Source organism: Carcharodon carcharias, chromosome 8 (assembly GCF_017639515.1).
Source record: "Carcharodon carcharias isolate sCarCar2 chromosome 8, sCarCar2.pri, whole genome shotgun sequence".
NCBI classification, from domain to species: domain Eukaryota; kingdom Metazoa; phylum Chordata; class Chondrichthyes; order Lamniformes; family Lamnidae; genus Carcharodon; species Carcharodon carcharias.
The window spans coordinates 38,093,065-38,112,336 of NC_054474.1; the positions used below are offsets into that span (position 1 = coordinate 38,093,065).

The following is a 19,272-nucleotide window of genomic DNA, read 5'->3' on the forward strand; positions in this document are numbered from 1 at the left end:
CTCAGTGGATTGTGGTTCACATGATGGGGGCATTTTGAACATCCTGGACGGAGGCAGCAGAACTGACATGAGGTGGGAGCAGTTCTTTGACAGCCTTGCTGGAGGAGCGTTGGATCAAGATGTCCCTGGTGTCCCTGCCTCCTTAGAGGTTACAGAGGTCTGCCTTCATGCCCTCTGTGTTCTCCTCACCGTGCTCCTCTTCTAACTCATTACTGGATTCATCCTCTGGCCTATGGAGCTGCGTCAACATCCGCTTCCTCCAATGGGTCCCCGTTTGCCAGTGCCAGATTGTGGAGAACGCAGCGTGCAACCACAATCAGTGACACCCGCTCTGGAGGGTATTGCAGAGCACCCCTTGAATGGCCCAGGCATCGGAAGCACATCTTCAGAAGACCTATGGTTCTCTCTATCAATGCCCTTGTGGAGGCATGACTTCTATTATAACACTGCTCTGCCTCTGTTCTTGATGGCAGAGAGGCATTATAAGCCACCTTTTTTACGGATAGCACTTGTCACTCAGCAGCCATCCATCCAGTTGGACTGGTGCACTGAAGAGCCTTGGCACCTGGGAGCGTTTCAGGATATAAGTGTTATGGGAACTGTAAGGGTACCTTGCACAGACTTGCAGAATATGCATCCTGTGGTCTCACCCCATCTGCACATTCATGGAGTGGAATCCCTTCCTGTTGACAGAGGCACCCGGCTGACCTGCTGGCGCCTTGATGGCCACATGTGTGCAGTTAATTGCCAGCATTTGCTGCAAACTCTCTGGCCCACTCAGCCTGGCTGGTCTTGTCCATACGGAAATGAATGAATGTCATTACCCGGCGGAACAGAGCTTCTGTCACCAACTTGACACAACTGTGACAGCTGATTGGGATGCTGCACACACACCCACCACGGACCCCTGGAAAAAGCCGAATGCATAGAAGTTAAGAGCCACTGTGACCTTCGGAGGCCACTGGCATAGGTGTCCACCCACACAGTCGGAGATTATCTCAGGCCTAATCACCTGACAAATGGAGGTCACAGTCCCTAGAGAGACGAAACCTCCTTTGGCATTACACCTTGGGCATATTGAGACAGCTGCATCGCTGCCTGTAAATCCTGGCAGCAGGATAGTGGCGTCTTCTGCGACCCCATCTGCCTTGGACTACCTGCTGGCCCTATGCCCCTTGTGCCTGCGCCTCTCCTCTCACAGGTCGCTCCCCTGGAAGTTGCATAGGCCTCCTGGCCTCCTCTCCCTTCTGCCCCTCCTTCCTCCTCAGAGGAGGTGCCACCAGCAGAGACCACAATCCCCATTACCAGGGTAACAGAAGGCTGTCTGATACCTGGAAGGGTCCACACGGTCTGAATCCTGCGGGGGCCTTGTATACACCAAGAGGTCCTGAAACGAAGTCTGGAAATGCTAACAATGAAGCCCTGAACAGAGATGAAGCTCCCTGGTACCAATAGCAAACAACAGCGATCTGTCTCCAAAACTCCTCACCACTTACATTGGCAATGCTGCTGACCCTTTTTATCCTGTCCTTGGATGAGGGTTTTGCAAAATGTCTGCTGCCCATTTTGCCCATGCGACGAGTGTGAAATCGCATGGGCATTGTGAAATCTTGGTCAGTTTCCTTTTTAATGGCCTTAACTGGCCTCTTAATTGCTGGCGGTTACAGCTCTGACACCCGCACGCGCCTGCTGACTGAAATATTGCACGAGCGTGGGATGACGTCGGGATGCTCGCCCGACTTCATCTCATGTCCGATTTGGTTGGGTGCACGTCTGCCTGATCAGCGTTAAATTCTGCCCCATATATGTCTATGGTGGTCAGTTTAGTTTTGACCATAGGCCACTAACAGAAATTTCAGTTATTGTCATTTTCCCAGGGCTCAGTTTAATACAGCTTGTTATTATAATAAATGCTTTTGGGAAAAAACATAGTTGATTCATCGTCCTATGCACATCAGCTAAATGCTTTCTCCCTTTTCTCTTGTAGACTCTTTCAAGCTCTGGCAATCCTCTGCTACCTCCCCTAAGGTTAAACTTGAGCATCAGAAAACTGTTCAACCACGTAAAGCATCACAGCTCAATCCAATTCTGTCCTCAACGAACACCCACTTTCTAGCTGTCTGATTTTTTTTCCCGTTTTTATCCCTCTCTGGCTAAGGGATGCAGAAAATAGTCATAGTGCCTTGAACTGTTGCCTGCCTGAGACCAGCTAAATGGGGAATCAAACCAGAGACCACCTGATGTGTAGCATAGAATGGCAGCATTTATGCATTAATCAGATAAGCTTCTTGTTTTTAAACTTTTTTACACAAATACCTTACTTTTCAAAAGTTATGGTTGGGCATATAAAAGTACCAGTACCATCATAAATCTGTTTATGTATTACAGCATGCAGGCAATTAGAAAATAAATATACAAACATACAAATTAGGAGCGAGAGGAGGTCACTTGGCCTTTCGAGCCTGCTTTGCCATTCAGTGAGATCAACAATTGAAGCTCGTGCATGGTTTCATGAAAGGTGATAGCCCTCCGCTATCTCACTCAAGTAGACATGCTTCATGTATTTACATGACTGATAGGCAACAACAGGCTATTTCACTGTGTGGCTTATCATAATGAAGCCTGACCCTTTCCTCACCTATTGTCCATGCACATTTCCAGTGGGGTTTGCTGGTTATTAGTTAGGGATAACAACATTGGACAATGCTTTTCTCCCTCCCTCACCTAGAGATGCTGTCCCGTCCCCCATTCCCCCCCACCCCCCAAACACACCTCCACCTCCACTGCCAACTGATGTGAACTCTGATATCTTGCCATACAGTACAGACTAAATTTGAATCACTGGACCGTTCAGAAAATTCTCATTGGCTATTCTTTGTATTGAAAAATAAATCTTGAATTTATATTTTAAATTTTAAGATGTGTAAAATTGTTACACATTTTGTGGTAACTTTCTGATATTTGGTATTCCTTATTCACTCTGGAGACATTTTGAAACAGACATGCATGTTCCCTGGTTGAGTTTCAAATGCTGGCCCACCAAAGAATGAATCCATGATACTAATCATTTTGTCATCTTTCTTCCATCTTCAGTATTTGTAATGTTAAAACGATTTTGCATTCCTCTTGAATGATTAAGTTTAGTGCCAATTTAAGCAAATGTTCAACTGTTTTGTAAAGCAGTCATGCAGACTAGCGGTAAATGTTTTGTTGGAAAGGCAAGAATCCCTTAACCTTTTTCCTTCTTTCATTCGATCAGTGAGATTTCAGCTATTTTTTATTTGGTTGGATGGAGCATTCTGTATAAGGCAAACATTTGACTTCGGATATGGGCAACAGAATATATTTGCACTTTATTTTTTTTTAAATAGACGTGCCAGATCAAGTCATCCGAGTCTTTAAGGCAGATCAGCAAAGTTGTTATATCATCATAAGCAAAGATACCACTGCAAAAGAAGTTGTTGCCCATTCTGTCCATGAATTTGGTCTGACTGCCCCACCCGAGACCTACTCACTCTGTGAGGTTTCTATAAGCCCTGAAGGTGTCATCAAGCAAAGGAGACTTCCTGACCAGTTATCTAAGCTAGCTGACCGGATCCAGCTGAATGGCAGGTGAGAAAGGAAAACAATTATTTTTTAATCTTCTGGTATTTTGTACAAGATATTGAAATTAATGTAACTTCTACAAGATTGATAATTTTCCAGGTATTTTGATCACAGATGTGGGATATTATGGTTGATTTTACTATAATCCAAACATTATTGTTTATTTATGAATCCATCTCACTGTGTAATGTAGTGAAATTAGATTGATAATTTTCCAGATATTTTAATCACCATTGTTGGATGTTAAGGTCAATTCTTTTGGAATCCAAGCATTGTTTTGTATTTATGACACAGTCTCATGGCTTAATCTAGAAAAATTTCACAATCAAAAGTATCATGAAGAATGAGGAACCAGTTCAAAGTAGTTGATGATTGTTGCCTTTCTAAATTGAGTCAGCAAAAGAGCACAAACAATTTAGGGGTAGGACAGATGGAGAAAGGTGATGTGCAAATTTGGAAACAGGTTCTGATCTGAAAAACTAATTGAAATCAATTATGAATAATTTTGAACTACAGCCATAAAATGCCAATACCAAGTTTCACAGCAATATAATTTATGTTTATTTCATTGTTCAGGTACTATCTGAAGAATAATATGGAAACAGAGACTCTTTGCTCAGATGAAGATGCCCAGGAATTATTGAGGGAAAGTCAAATATCTCTGCTACAACTTAGCACTATTGAGGTAGCCACTCAGCTTTCAATGCGAGACTTTGAATTGTTCCGTAATATTGAACCCACTGAATATATAGATGACCTGTTCAAGAGAGAGTCAAAAACTGGAAATGTACATCTCAAGCAGTTTGAGGATGTTATCAATCAGGAGACATTCTGGGTTGCCACTGAGATTTTGAAGGAAACTGTTCAGTGGAAACGGATGAAGATAATTAAACATTTCATCAAAATTGCCCTGCACTGCCGAGAATGCAAGAACTTCAATTCCATGTTTGCAATCATCAGGTATGAATTAATTGTGCCTGTCAGTTCGGTGGCTAATTTGATGTTATTTGGCAATGTGATGTCTCAGTCTTAAATAGGCATTATGCGAGATGTTAATTGGATTAGCCAGAATGTAGTGTTGCACAGGAGGAGTCATTTTCTCTCACAATGAAGTTTGTCAGCGCAGTTAGTAAAGCAACAAGCTTTTTTGCTACTTCCTTTCCTATTTAGTTTCGGTTGGAATTAATGAGATTAATCTTTAAAGAATATTTTCATTTTAAATCGCTTAGTTGATAAAGCAATGAATTTATTGCCTATTTTATACTTTCTGCTGAATTTCTCTGGACATCACAATGGTGTTATTAGTCAACGCCAAGCACCCCAAGTCCAGAACAGCAACATATCTTAACGTTAATCTTCTTAAAGCACGTCCCACTCGATTAGTGTGACATTGGATCCCTGCATAGCCATCCTTGCAACCTCTTCCAATCAGTGATCAATTTAGTACCATTTTGTGCTGAATTGTGAGTAGTTTAATGCTGTACATTCATACCCACTAGCAGTGGGACGATACTTCTAATTTAATTTGTGTTGGACCCTTACTGGCAACAGGGCCACGAAACGTACATTTAGTTGGGTTAAATTAGAGCCCAAAGGTGGAAAGTCACTTAAACCGCTGCATCACTTCAGTTGTGACAAGATGGGCCAGAAAAATCAATGTTAGCATAACTTTAAAATCTGCATTTAAAAGTGCTCACCCCATAAATGTTTTTACTGTTTTACAGTTATTAATTTGTTCAGCATACCTGAAGTAGCAAAACAGAATGAATGTTTACCTTCCTTGGGAATATCATCTGTGTCAAAACACTGAGAAAAAGTATTTAAACTGTCGGTTTCTGTACAAAGAATATGTTAAATTGTGGGACTAAGAAGAGAAAACAGTGAATTGACAATGTGATCCAACTTTGAGTTTTAGTTTGGGAAAATGCACTGCATATTGTGATACTCAGCTGTACAGACTGGAAGATCCAAAGTTCTGTTCATGAGATCAGAAGATCAGAAGAAATAGGAGCAGGAGTAAGCCAATTGGCTCCTTGAGCCTGCCCTGCAATTCATTAAGATCATGGCTGTTCTGATTATGGCCTTAAGTCCACTTTCTTGCCTTCCCTTATAACTAAAGATTTGTCTAACTTATCCTTGAATATATTCAATGACCCAGCCTCCACTTCTCTCTGTGGAAGAGAATTCCAAAGACTAATGACCCTCTGAGAGAAGAAATTCCTCCTCATCTCTGTCTTAAGTGGGTGACCCCTTATTTTTAAACTATATCCCCTAATTCTAGATTTTCCCATGAGGGGAAACATCCCTTTAACATCTACCTTGTCAAGCTCCCTCATAATCTGAAATGTTTCAATATGATCACCTCTCATTCTCCTAAACTCTAAAGAGTATAGGAACGTAGGAAATAGGAGCAGGGGTAGGCCATTTGGCCACTCAAGCCTGTTCCGCCTTTTACCTAGATTGTGGGTGATCTTCCTCAATGCCATTTTTACACACAATCCCCAAATCCCTTGATATCCTTGATATTTAGAAATCGATCAATCTCTGTCTTAAACATGCTCAATAAGTAAGCCTCCACAGTCCTCTCGGGTAGAGACTTCCAAAGATTCATCACTCTCTGAGTAAAGAACGTCCATCTCATCTCAGTCCTAACTGTCCTACCCCTTATTTTAAGACCCTGACCCTGGTTCTAGATCCAGGGGAAACATCCTTCCTGCATCTCCCCTGTCAGGCCCTGTAAAAATGTTGTATGTTTCAATGAAATCACCTATCGTTCTTAAACTCTAGAGCATACAGGCCCATTCTCCTCAATCTCTCCTCGTAGGACAATCGTGCCACCACAGGGATCAGTTTGGTGAGCCTTCATTGCACTCCCTCCATGGCAAGTTATGTCTCTTTCTTCCTTAGGTAAGGAGACCAAAATCATGCACAATACTCTAGGCGATCTCACCAAGGCTCTTTACAACTGCAGCAAGACTTAGATACTCTTGTACTCAAATCCTCTTGCCATAAAGGCCAACATACCATTTGCCTTTCTAATTGCTTGTTGCACCTGCATGTTAGCTTTCAGTGATGGATGAACAAGGACACCCAGATCCCTTTGGACATCAACACTTCCCAGTCCCTCATCATTTAAGAAATATTCTGCATTTCTGCTTTTCCTATTAAAATGAATAATTTAACATTTTTCACACTATATTCCAAGTGCCATATTCGTGCCCACTCACTTAACCTACCTCAATCCCCTTGAAGTCTCTTTGCACCCTTCTCACTACTCTCATTCCCATCTAGTTTTGTGTCAGCAGCAAACTTGGAAATGTTACATTTAGTCCCCACATCCAAATCATTGATATAGGTTGTGAATTGCTGGGGTCCAACCACTAAACTTTGCGGTATCCCATTAGTCACGGTCTGCCAACCTGGGAATGACCGATTTATTCCTACTCTCTGTTTTCTGTCTATTAACCAATTCTCAATCCAAGCCATTATATTACCCCAAATCCTATGTGCTCTAATTTTATTTATTAACCTCTTGCGTGGGATCTTATTGAAAGCCTTCTGAAAATCCAAATACACCATATCCACTGACTCCCCCTTATTTATTCTAATAGTTAGGTCCTCAAAAAAAACTCCAACAGGTTTGTTAAACATCATTTCCCTTTTATAAATCCATGTTGACTCTGCCCAATCCTACCATTATTTTCTAAGGGCAGAATTTTCTGCCCACCAGGTGGGCGGGACCGACCCAATCTCCAGTGGGCGGGGAGCCGATCTCCGTCGCCATTTTAAGTGAGCGGGCCAATTAAGGCCTGCCCAGCGTGACGCCCGGCGGGAAGTGCTATGCGCTTCCTGTGCAGGCGGGGGGGGGATTCCCCATATGCGAGAGTGCGCTCTTTCGTGCATGCACATGAAAGAGCGCACATCTCCCTGAGGCTAAGTGCTGCCTCAAGGAGATCGCTTACACTTGTACAAACATTAAAAATAAAAAAAACTCCTCAACATGTCCCCCTCACGTGACAATGTCACACGAGATGGGACATGTTAATAAATTTCACTCAAACTTGATTAAAGTTTTTAAAAACCTACATGAAACCTCATCCTGCCATTGGATGAGGTTTCATGTTTTTTCAGAAGTCCGCTGGGGCCCCTGGCCTTCCCACCAACCTTAAGGTTGGATGAGCAAGTTCTTTAATTGTATTAATTATCCTGTCAATGGCCTCAATTGGCCATTGACAGGTTATCAGGTGCACAGCTGATTTGGCTGTGTCCCCGCTTTCCTGAAAATTTAAATGGAGCGGGATGACGTTGGGGGTTCCCCCGATGTCATCCCGTATCATTTTGTGCATCGGTGAGCACGCCCTGCCACTGCTCGCTGACGGCAAAATTCAGCCCTAAGTGTCCAGTTATTCCATCTCCAGTATTGCTGAAAAAAGAACTTGCTATTAAAGCTTTTCATCTTGCACTCTTCTTATGCAGTATAAATTGTTCCCCTGTTACTGTTGAAAATTCTTGTATGCTACCTGATGAGTGCAATAGGAAAACCTTTGATAGCATGTCTTTTTTTCAGCAGTACTCAAGTTCTGTATTACCAAACGACTATTAGTTATTACATCCTTTATAATAGATTCTAATAATTTCCCTACTACTGATGTCAGGCTAACAGGCCTGTAGTTTCCTGTTTTCTCTCCCTTTTTAAATTTGCTACTTCTAATCTGCAGGAATAATTCCAGTATCTATAGAATGTTGGAAGATGACCACCAACTATCTCCACAGCCACCTCCTTCAACACTGGTGTGGATCAGCAGGTCCAGGGGAATTACCAACTTTCAGTCCCATTAATTTCTTCAGTACTTTAATTGTTTGGTATTACTAATTTCTTTCGGTTCCCCATTTTCACTAGTCCCTTGGTCCTCTAGTATTTCTGCAAGGTTTTTTGTATCTTCCTCCTTGAAGACAGACACAAAGTATTTGGTTAGCTTCTCTGCCATTTCCTTATTCCCGATTTATAAATTCTCCTGTCTCTGCCTGTAATGAGCCCACATTTGTCTTTGCTAATCTTTTCCTTTTTACTTACCTGTAGAGGTTTCTACAGGCTGTTTTTATGTTTCTCACAAGTTTACTGTCATATTCTATTTTCCCTTTCCTTACCAGTTTCTTGGTCCTTCTTTGCTGAATTCTCGTCCTTTGGCTTACTACTTCTTTTGACAACTTTATAAGCCTCTTCCTTTAATCTAATACAATTTTTAACTTCCCTTGTTAGCCACGGTTGGATCACTTTTCCTGTTGGGTTTTTGTGCCTCAAAGGAATGTATATTTGTTGTAAACCATAGGTCTAATCTGCTCAAGCTTTCCTCAGAAGACAATCCCTTCATTCCAGGAATCGGCCTCGTCGTATCTTTTCTAAAACTGCTTTCAATGAAGATATATCCCTCTTTAAATAAGGGGACCAAAACTGTACACAGTGCTCTGTGTGGTCTCACTAATGTCCTGTACTATTGTAGCTAGGCTTCCCTACCTTTATACTGCATCCTCCTTGTAATAAAAGCCAACATTCTATTTGCCTTCCTAGTTACTTGCTGTACCTGCATGCTAAGTTTTTGTGATTCATATACAAGGACACCCAGATCCCCTGTACCTCAGCATTCTGCAGTCTCTCTCCATTTAAATAATATTCTGCTTTTCTATTCTTCTTGCCAAAGTGGACAGCCTCACATTTTCCCACTTTATACTCCATTTGCCACATTTTTGCCCATTCACTTAACCTATATTTTCTGCAGACTTAATGTATCCTCCTCAACTTGCTTTCCTACCTATCTTTTTGTACCATCAGCAAATTTAACTGCAATGCAGTCGGTCCCTTTATCCAAGTGATTGATATAGGTGGTAAATTATTCAGGCTCCAGCACGAATCCCATGCTGCACTTCACTAATTACTGTTTGCCAGACTGAAAATGATCCATTTATCCCAACTCTTTGTCTCCTGTTAGTTAGCCAATCCTCAATGAATGCTAATATAACACCCCCAACGCATGAGATCTTGGGCCATAACATCCGACTTGCGTCGGAAAGTGTTGGCCCGCAGGAATTATAAGAAATAAATACCTACTTACCGGAATTTGAAAATTATGTTGACACTTCTATTGGAGGCTGCATTGAAAGACTCCTCGCAGGCCCCAGCGAAGCCTAGCTCCAGCGCATTCAAGGAGGCCGTGCCCCCTTTTTTACAGCACTTGCTGCAGTGTCAGAGGTCGGGGAGGGGTTGGGGGGCAACGGAGGTCAGGGGTTTGGGGGTGTTGGATGTTGGGGAATAGGGGGCATTAGGGAGGGGGGGGCATCGGGGTGGATGGTATCAGGGGGTTGGGGGCCCCGTCGGAGGTCCGGAGGAGTGGGATGCATCGGATGTTGGGGGGCTATGGGTGTGTTGGGGTGAACTGGAAGTGGAGGTTTGTTGGAAGTGCTCGGTTGGGCGTTTGTCGGAGCTGGGGGAGTGAGGGTGTGTCGGGGTGAGGTAAGTGGGGGGTCAGTATGTGGGGGGTGTCAGAGGTCGGCGGGAGTCCTGTTGAGGGGGCTCGGGGGTGTGGGGGGAGCCCTGTGGAGTTGGTCTGGGTCTTTAAAATAGCTACTCAGAAGTTAGAAGAGGTTTTAATGCTTCTGACTTTTTATGAATAACTATTGATATAACCCTGGCAGAACCATCCAAAGTTTGCGATTTAAACCGCATTTTCGGATGGTTCCCAGCACAGCGCAATTGCCCACAGGCAATGTGCACTTTTGGGCAATTGCCATGCAAACTCTTACCTGGGAACTTCCCAGAGAGATTCCCCAGCACATCTTTGGGGTACCCCCCAAATCTGACACTGGTGAGCTCCCAACTTACATAACCTTATTTTGTGTGGTTATCTTTTAGCCACCTCATCTAATGCCTTTTAGGAATCCAAATATACTACATCTGCTGGTACCCCTTTATCCACCCTGCTGGTTATATCCTCAAATTTGTCAAACATAATTTCCCTTTCCCAAAACCATGCTGACTCTTCCTGATTGTATTATGATTGTCTAAATGTCGTGCCACTAACTCCTTAATATGATTTCTAGCATTTTCTCAATGACAGATGTTAGGCCTGTAGTTTTCTGATTTTTGTCTCTTTCCTTACTTGAATAGTGCTTTTACAAATGGGGTTTCCCAATCCGGTGGGTCCTTTCTAAAGCCTTAACGAGTTTTGGAAGATTTTAGTCAATGCGTTCCCTATTGCTGCAGCCATGTCTTTTAAAACCCTAGGATGCAGGCTGTCTGGTCCAGGATACTTGTAAAGTTTAGTCCCACCAGTTTTCCCAGTACTTTTTCTCTAGCAGAGTTTATGCCATTTCCTGTTTCCCATTATTAATTCTCCAAACTCATCCTCTGAGAGACCAGTGCTCACTTTAGTTATTCTTCTCCTATCTACATACTTGTAGAAGCTTTTCCAGTCCGTTTTTATATCTCTTGGTAGTTATCTCTCATACTCTACTTTCTCCTTTTTTTTTTAGTCATCCTTTGCTGGTTTCTAAAATTTTCCCAATCTGGCCTGCCACTAATCTTCAGCATTATATGTTTTCTCTTTCAGTTTAATACTATCCTTAACTTGCTTAGCTGAACATGGATGTTGCATACTTCTCGTATAGTCCAATGAGAGAGAAAGACTTTACAAGAGTTATGAAATATCCCTTTAACTGTCTGCCACTGCTTCTCTACCGTCTTATCTTTTAACCTATTTTCCCATTCCACTTTAGCCAACATCTGTCTTCACACCCTTGAAATTGCCTTTATTTAAGTTTAAAACTCTAGTTTCAGGCCCACATTTCTCACTGCCAAACTGAATGTTAAATAACTGTATTGGTCACTCTTGCCAAGAGCATCCTTTACTATGAAGTCTATAACTAATCCTGTCTCATTGCACTTACCAGGACTAAAATAGCCTGTTCCCTAAGAAACAGTCCTGAATATACTAATTTTGTTAATTTGATTTGCCTATACAAAGATTAAAATCATCCATGATTTTTACAATATCTTTCCTACGAGCCTCCACTATTCCTTGGTTTATACTCTGTGCTAAAGTGTAACGATTGTTCTCATTTTGAGAGTATGCAAATGATGTTCACTTATTGTTGAGGAACCGGGATGTAAAACAGCATGTGCCCAGCAGTTAGTAGCGTTAGTGTGAGTGATGGTGATTGCTGTATTCCTAGAGTAGACCTGTCTTGAGCTATCCTGCAACGTACATGTATTAGTTGTAATCTTCAAATAAATCAAACCTACTTACCAATCCTCTGTGTGTGATTGGTGAGTTTGCGTAAAGAAGCCAGAACCGCAACATGGTGGCAGTGATGTGAGTTTGAAGATCACAGGAGGAACCACAGACAAGATTTGGTGCAACACAGAGGTTTATACGCATTGAAAACCTGGGAGGCAGAGTCCCTATACAAACAGTACTACCTGATTTGTGGATAGCAAGATTGGTGGTGACTGGAAGTAACGGGTCGGATCAGGTTTGCGCTGTGCAGTCAGTTTTGAATCGGACAGAAAAGCTGCAGGGCCATTGAGAAATCCTTGGGATGCTGTTCCAGCGTAAAAGACGAAAAGCATGCAAACCAGAAAAACAGTGCCACTGGGATGAGTGTGGCAAAAACCTGAACTGCAGAGAACTACAGAAAAAGGCAAGTGCATTGCTGAATCTCTCAACGGTGTAGAGAGGTTACAAATCCCCAATTAGTCAAGAGTGTCTGTAAAAGACAGGGAGCCTCAGGAAGATGACCACCAAATTCTCCACATGAATTGTTAGGCCACAGATGTCCCATCCAAATTTAGGTTTTATAAACAAAGGATGGAATTATGCTTTTTAGATTTATTCATCACAGAACTAACACAGAAAGAGCAAGCAGTGAAAATAAATTTAACCATTGGAAACGGGGGCTGTACAGAGTCAACACTTTGGGCCTGTCTGAGGAGGATCAGAAGGACCTTGTTAAGCTGTGGGACCTGCTGGAAGATCAGCTTTGTATGATGGTGAACTTTAGAATACACCGATTGGAACTGATGGATTACAAACAACAGCCAAAAGAATCAACTGATCAGTTTGTTGGCAGGGACTGCGACTTTTGGGAAGCTGAGCTGTGTAAACAGATAATGAAGCTAGTTATAGCTTCGATGCCGATTAAAACCTTCCAAAAAGAGCTTTTGGAGAAAAAGAAATATTGCATACTGCTAAAAGACAGCATAAAATATTGAAACCACTGTGGCTAGACAATGACACCTGCAAGCATTGGGTGTAGCTACCAGTGTTAGCGCGATAGTCAGGACGCAGAAATCAAGCAAGCTGTGTGGGAAGTGTACCCATTGCAAGGCTGTCCTGCCTTCCAAGACCGTTGCAAGGTATGAGCGTATGGGGACATTGGGCTCGCCAATGCAGGAAATCTGGTTTCGGAGGTGCAACCAGAGGTCACAATAAGATACAACCAAACGAAAATATGAGCAGTATACTCAATAAGGAGTATGCCAGGGACTCTCATAAACACAAGCCCATAGACAAGATGAGCAACAAGACAGACTAAGGTGAATATTCAGAGTGGAGAAATCTTAACCAGAAAGTGAACAGGCTTTCCACTTTGTGAATGTGACACGACGTGTGGATGAAGTTAAACAGTTAGAGGCTTTTGCTACTGTCAGCATCATATGCCTGAAGAAAAGCAGCAAACACGTGCTTACAGGCAAAGTCGACACTGGAGCGACTGTGGACATTATCACTCAGAATTCTGAAGGATACGTATCTGGATTGTTGGGAATCAACAATCCTGTGACAGCCAAGCTAACTGTGTATAGTGAGTCACCCATTGCATTTGTACGTTGACATTGAAACGCAGTTACTGCAAATCTGCTTGGAAACTACAAGTATTCTACCTGGTGGGCACAAGTGAACCAGCAGTAGCAGGGTTACCAGCGTGTATGGAACTCAACATTGTGACCATACACATGATCACCAATGCATCAATCGCAAAATAACTGCATTGAGTCAGTCCATGACCTACAACATATATACCCAGACAGATTTGACACAATAGGAAATTTCAGAGGTGATGGTGTACTACATCTCAGAAAAGATGCAAATCGATTGATTGTGCAGTGTGCACTTACAGGAGAAGCCTAAGAGTGGGTTGGATATGGAACATAACAGCATCATCCATCATGTGCATCATGACACTGACTGGTGCAGCTCCATCATATGTGCACTGAAAAAAGATGGCTTGGATTCAAGACATCTAAATCTCATTCTAAAGAGATGTCCACACAAGACCCCAACATTAAAAGAATTGAAACCCAAGTTCACAAGTTTTTCTCAAGGTTGGATGCAAAACACTGATATTGGTCGGTTCATTTGGCAGAGGGATCTCAAGAAATGACTACTTTCAGGAGACCATTTAGAAGCTACCGCTTCTAGCAATTACATTTTGGTTTATCCATTAGTCAGGATCAGTTCCAGCAGCATATGGACAGAATTACAGAAAATATTCCTGGATGCATATGGATTGCCGATGATATTGCAGTGACGTCAAAGCCAAAGAAGAGCATGATCGAAATTTAATTCCAATTATCTAACTTTGCAGCTGCCTCAGCCGGGGAGCTTGTTTTTCACTGGCTAAGAATGAAATAAACTACAAGTTACTGTTACAATTAAACTAAAGGCTTAATGCAAACTTGACTAGATTTCACAAAAAGATGAACCTTAAAATTCCCTCACTTACGAATTTCCAGAGTTAAGCTTTCAGCCTTGTTGCACTCAGACAAAGCTGCACGTTTGTGCAACTATTCTTGGTCCAGGTTGAGTTAACCTGAGATGGGAAAGCAATCGCATTATTAGTGTTACATTTGACATCACCATCCATTATCAAATGAATCACATAGTGGCCTGAATTTAGTGGTAGGAGTAACATTGAGGCTATCAGTGCTCACTGTTATTAGGGAGTAAATCAGAAAGCAACTTCTAACTTTTGCATGTATACAGTTAAACGCAGAAACCAGGAAGTTCTTCCACAAGCTTCACGACACCAAAACATCCATAGAGATTCAACAGTAAAACACATGAGGAGCAGGAATGTAAAAATAGGAACAGGAGGAGGCCATTCGGCGCTTCAAGTCTGCTCCTCCATTTAGTAAGCTCATGTCTGAACTTCTGCCTCAATACCTTTCTGTATTATTCCTATATCCCTTCATTCCATTAGCACCCCCAAAATCTACCGATCTCTGCCCTGAATATAACTCTTTGGAGCAGGGAATTCTTAAGATTCTTACAACACTTTGAGTGAAGAAATTTCTCCTCATCTGTCGTAAATGGCTGATCTCTTATTTTGAGGCTGTAACCCCAAGTTCTAGACTCCCCAGCCAGGGGAAATTTTCTCCCAGCATCTACCTTGTCAAGCCCCATAAGAATCTTATATGTTTCAATAAGGTCACCTCTCATTCTTCTAAACTCCAATAAGTACAGACCCAACTTACTCAACCTCTCCTCATAAGAAAATCCCTCCATCCCCGGGATCAACCTAGTGAACCTTCTCTGGACTGCCTCCAATGCCAGTATAAATTTCCTTAGATAAGGGGACCAAAACTGTTCACAGCATTCTGTGTGTGGTCTAACTAGTGCCTTGTATAGTTTTAGCAAGACTTCCCTATTTTTACACTCCATTCCCTTTGAAATAAAGGCCAACATTCCATTTGCCTTCCCTATTATCTGTTGAACTTGTATGCTAGCTTTTGGGATTCATGCACAAGGACTCCCAAATTCCTCTGTGCTGCAGCCTTCTGCAGTCCTCCTTTATTTAAATAATATTCGGCTCCTCTATTCTTCCTGCCAAAGTGCATAACCTCACATTTTCCCACATTATATTCCATTTGCCAAGTTTTTGCTCATCACTTAACCTGTCTATATCCCTCTGTAGACTCCTTGTGTCATCCTCACCACTTGCCTTCCCACCTATTTTTGTGTCATCCGCAAACTTGGCAATCATACCTTCGCTTCCCTCATATAAGCCATTAATATATATTGTAAATAATTGAGGCCCCGGCACTGATTCCTGTGGCACTCCACTTGTTACAGGTTGCCATCCCGAAAATGCCCCCCATCGTATCCCAACTCTCTGTCTTTTATTAGTTAGCCAATCCTCTATTCATGTTAATATACTATCTCCAATACCATGGGCTCTTACCTTATTAAGTAGCCTTATGTGCTGTACCTTATTGAATGCCTTTTGGAAATCCAAATAAATTACTCCTACTGGTTCCTTTTATCTATCCTGCTTGTTACCTCCTCAGAGAATTCTAATAGATTTGTTGGGCATGATTTCCTCTTCATGAAGCCATGCTGACTCTGTTTGATTATTTTATGCACTTCTAAATGCTCTGCTATTCCGTCCTTTATAATAGACTCCAACATTTTCCTAATGACAGATGTTAAGCTAAGTGACCTATAGTCACCTGTTTTTTGTCTCCCTTCCTTTTTGAATAAGGGTGTTACATTGACTGTTTTCCAATCCTCTGGGACTTTTCCAAAAATTCTTAGATTCATGAAGATTACTAGCAGTGCATCCACTACCTCTAGCTACTTCCTTTAGTATCCTGGGTTGCAACCCATCAGGCCTAGGGGACTTATCGGCCTTTAGCCCCATTAGTTTCCCTAGTTCTTTTTCTCTAGTGATAATTATTGTATTTATTTCCTCCCCCCCCCCCACCTTTTGCCTCTTGATTATTTCGTATTTTTGGAATGCTATTTGTACCTTCTACCGCAAAGACTGATGCAAAGTATTTATTCAACTCATCTGCCGTTTCCTGGTTCCCCATTATTATTTCCCTGGCTTCCCTTCTCTAAGGGGCCTATGTTCACTTTGGCCTCCCTCTCTTCCTTTTTATATATTTAAAGAAGCTCTTATTGTCTGTTTTTATATTACTTGCTAGTTTACCCTCAAAGTTTATTTTCTCCCTCTTTAGTATTTTTTTGGCCATCTTTTGCTGGTTTTTAAAACTTTCTCAATCTTCTGGCTTACAACTAATCTTTGCCACATTGTATATTTTTTCTTTCAATTTGATACTGTCCTTAACTTCCTTGGTTAACCATGGTTGGCTTATCCCCTTCCTTGAATCCTCCTTTCTCACTGGGATATACTTTTGTTGAGAGTCATGAACTATTTTCTTAAACGCCTGCCATTGTTCATCAACCGTCTTTTCTGCTAAGCTGCTTTCCCAGTCCACTCCAGCCAACTCTGCCCTCATTCAATTGTAATTACTCTTATTTAAGTTTAGCACAGTTGTCTTTGACCCAAGTTTCTCACTCTCAAACTGAATGCTAGATTCTACCATATTATGGTCACTATTTCCTAGGGGATCCTTTACTCTGAGATCATTTATTAAACCTGCCTCATTATACATTACCAGATCCAACATCCCAGTGCATTACCCTGGGTCATTGGATTACTAGTCCAATGGCAATACCACTATGCCACTGCCTCCCCCTACTCAATGCATGCCCCATTCAGATCCTACCCTACATTGGTTCCTGGTCAAGCGATGTCTTGATTTTTAAAATTCTCACCCATATTTTCAATCCCTCCTTGACCTCAGTCCTCCCTATCTCTGTAATCTCCTCCAGCCCCACATCCCTTTGATATGAACATCCCCAACTTTAATCGCTCTACCATTGGTTGCTGTGCTTTCAGCTGCCTAGGCCACCAAGCTCTGGAGTTTCCTCCTACACCTTTACCTCTCTGCCTTGCTTTCCTCCTTTAAGGCATTCCTTAAAATTTACATTTGACCAAGCTTTTGGCTGTCTGACTGATTATTTCCTGATGTGGCTTGGTGTCATAATTTGTTTTGTAATGCTCTTGTGGAACCCACTCTCTTGTGCATTTTTTTAAAAAAATTCTCCTCTATTTTAACTACCAGCGTAGATAACTTTCTCTACATCTTATTCCATTTGCTACATTATTGCCCACTCACTTAACCTGCCTATATCCTTTTGTAGCCTCTCTGCTAGCTCACGGCTTACTTTCTCACCTAATGTTGTATCATCACCAAACTTGAATACATTAGATTCGGTCCCTTCATCTAAACCATCGCTACAAATTATAAATAGCTGAGGCCCAAGCACTGATCCTAATGGTATCCTACCAACTAACCCAAAATTAACCCATTTAATTTTATTCTGTTTTGTGTCCATTAACCAATCCTTGATACTTCTACCTTGAATCCCATAAGCCCCAATTTTTTGTAATAACCCCTTGTGCAACACCTTACTGAATTTTTGTAAAAATCCAACTGTACTGCATTCACTGGTTCCCCTTTATCCAGCCTGCTAATTACAACCTCAGAAAAATCTCCCCCAACGGATTTTTCAAGCACTCATTTCCTTTCATGAATCTGTGTTGATTCCCCTGATCATATTGTGATTTTCTAAGTGCCCTGTTACCACTTGCCTAATTATAGATTCGAGCATTTTCTTACCACTGATGTCAGGCTAGCTGACCTGTTTTCTCGCTTCCTTCTTTCGCGAAGAATGGGGTTACATTTTCTAACTTCCAGTCTGTGGTATTTGCCTGTTGGATGCCCATTAAATACAGCAGAAAAAGCTATGAATTATCTATTGACATGTAAGTTAACTTTGAACAGTGTGAAAAGTCTTAATTACTGTTCTAGCATTAAAAAAAAACTTCTAAAAGTGTGTAGTCTAATTCCTTCAGTTTTTAAAAAATGTAGTATTTTTCTTTTTCTGACTCTTTCATCTTTTTCTCTCTCAATCCCATCTTTTTTCCCCTCTCTCTTTATTTTGCTTTCATTATGCGATTGGCATTGAATTAAATATTCTAACTTGCACTCCTAGTTCAGACTCTGGGCTGTATTTTCCCTCTAGGGTTACAGTCCCAAAGTTGGCCTAGGTCTGGGCTCGGAACCCAGAAGTCGGGAAATCAGTGGTGTTCTTCCTGTAGGCAACCAATTAAGAAACCATCTCAAGGACAGCAGGCAGACAAGGGAAGCAGGAGATCCAATCAGAGGACCCACAGCAAAGTTAGGCCAGCTGCCTCCCTGGGAGAGGTGGATGCTGCTGAGGTAGGCAAGAAAGCAGGAGGGTGCATCATTCTGGAGGCACTCTCAGTTGCCTGCAGAGAAGTCAACAAGTAGAGGCTTGAAGCTGGTAGGGCCGTTTGGTTGAAAGGGAAACTCCTCCGCACAAGTATTGATGGACGAGTTTGTGGCCTTTGATCAGTCCCATTGTTAGGGCATGGAGTCTCTGCTCTGATGGCCACTTGGCCGGCCACTTGGCCTGCCACTGGGAGGTTGCCTCGATTGAGTTGGTGGCCTCTGCACTCGGTGGGAAGCTATTCCAGCAGTGGGTAAACATGAGCGCTATCACAAAATAGCCCCTAAGTGGGTCCTCAATTACCCTAATTGACTGCCCATCTCCATGGAGCACGCAGCTGACACTCTTCCCAGCCCACCACTGGAAAGGTTTTTCTGAGATGGGAATGCATCGAGGAGTTGTCCCCACACGGCTCCAATCTTGTCCCAACACGGACGGGAAGTTTCAGCCCTGTGTGTCTTGGGACAGTTCTTCGATCTGTTTTGGTTAAGGAGATAGGCGGTTGCTTTCC

The 19,272-nt window shown here is 42.2% G+C and overlaps 1 protein-coding gene across 9 annotated transcripts in view; it reads left to right on the forward strand.

Moving 5' to 3' along the window:
* rapgef6 (Rap guanine nucleotide exchange factor (GEF) 6) overlaps window positions 1-19,272 on the forward strand; it is a 419,806-nt gene that overhangs the window by 348,959 nt on the left and 51,575 nt on the right. For all 9 annotated transcript variants that reach the window (XM_041193252.1, XM_041193254.1, XM_041193259.1 and 6 more), the window contains 2 exons: window positions 3,372-3,612; window positions 4,183-4,566. In XM_041193252.1, the coding sequence (XP_041049186.1) occupies window positions 3,372-3,612; window positions 4,183-4,566 (625 nt within the window). The remainder of the gene's footprint in view (window positions 1-3,371; window positions 3,613-4,182; window positions 4,567-19,272) is intronic.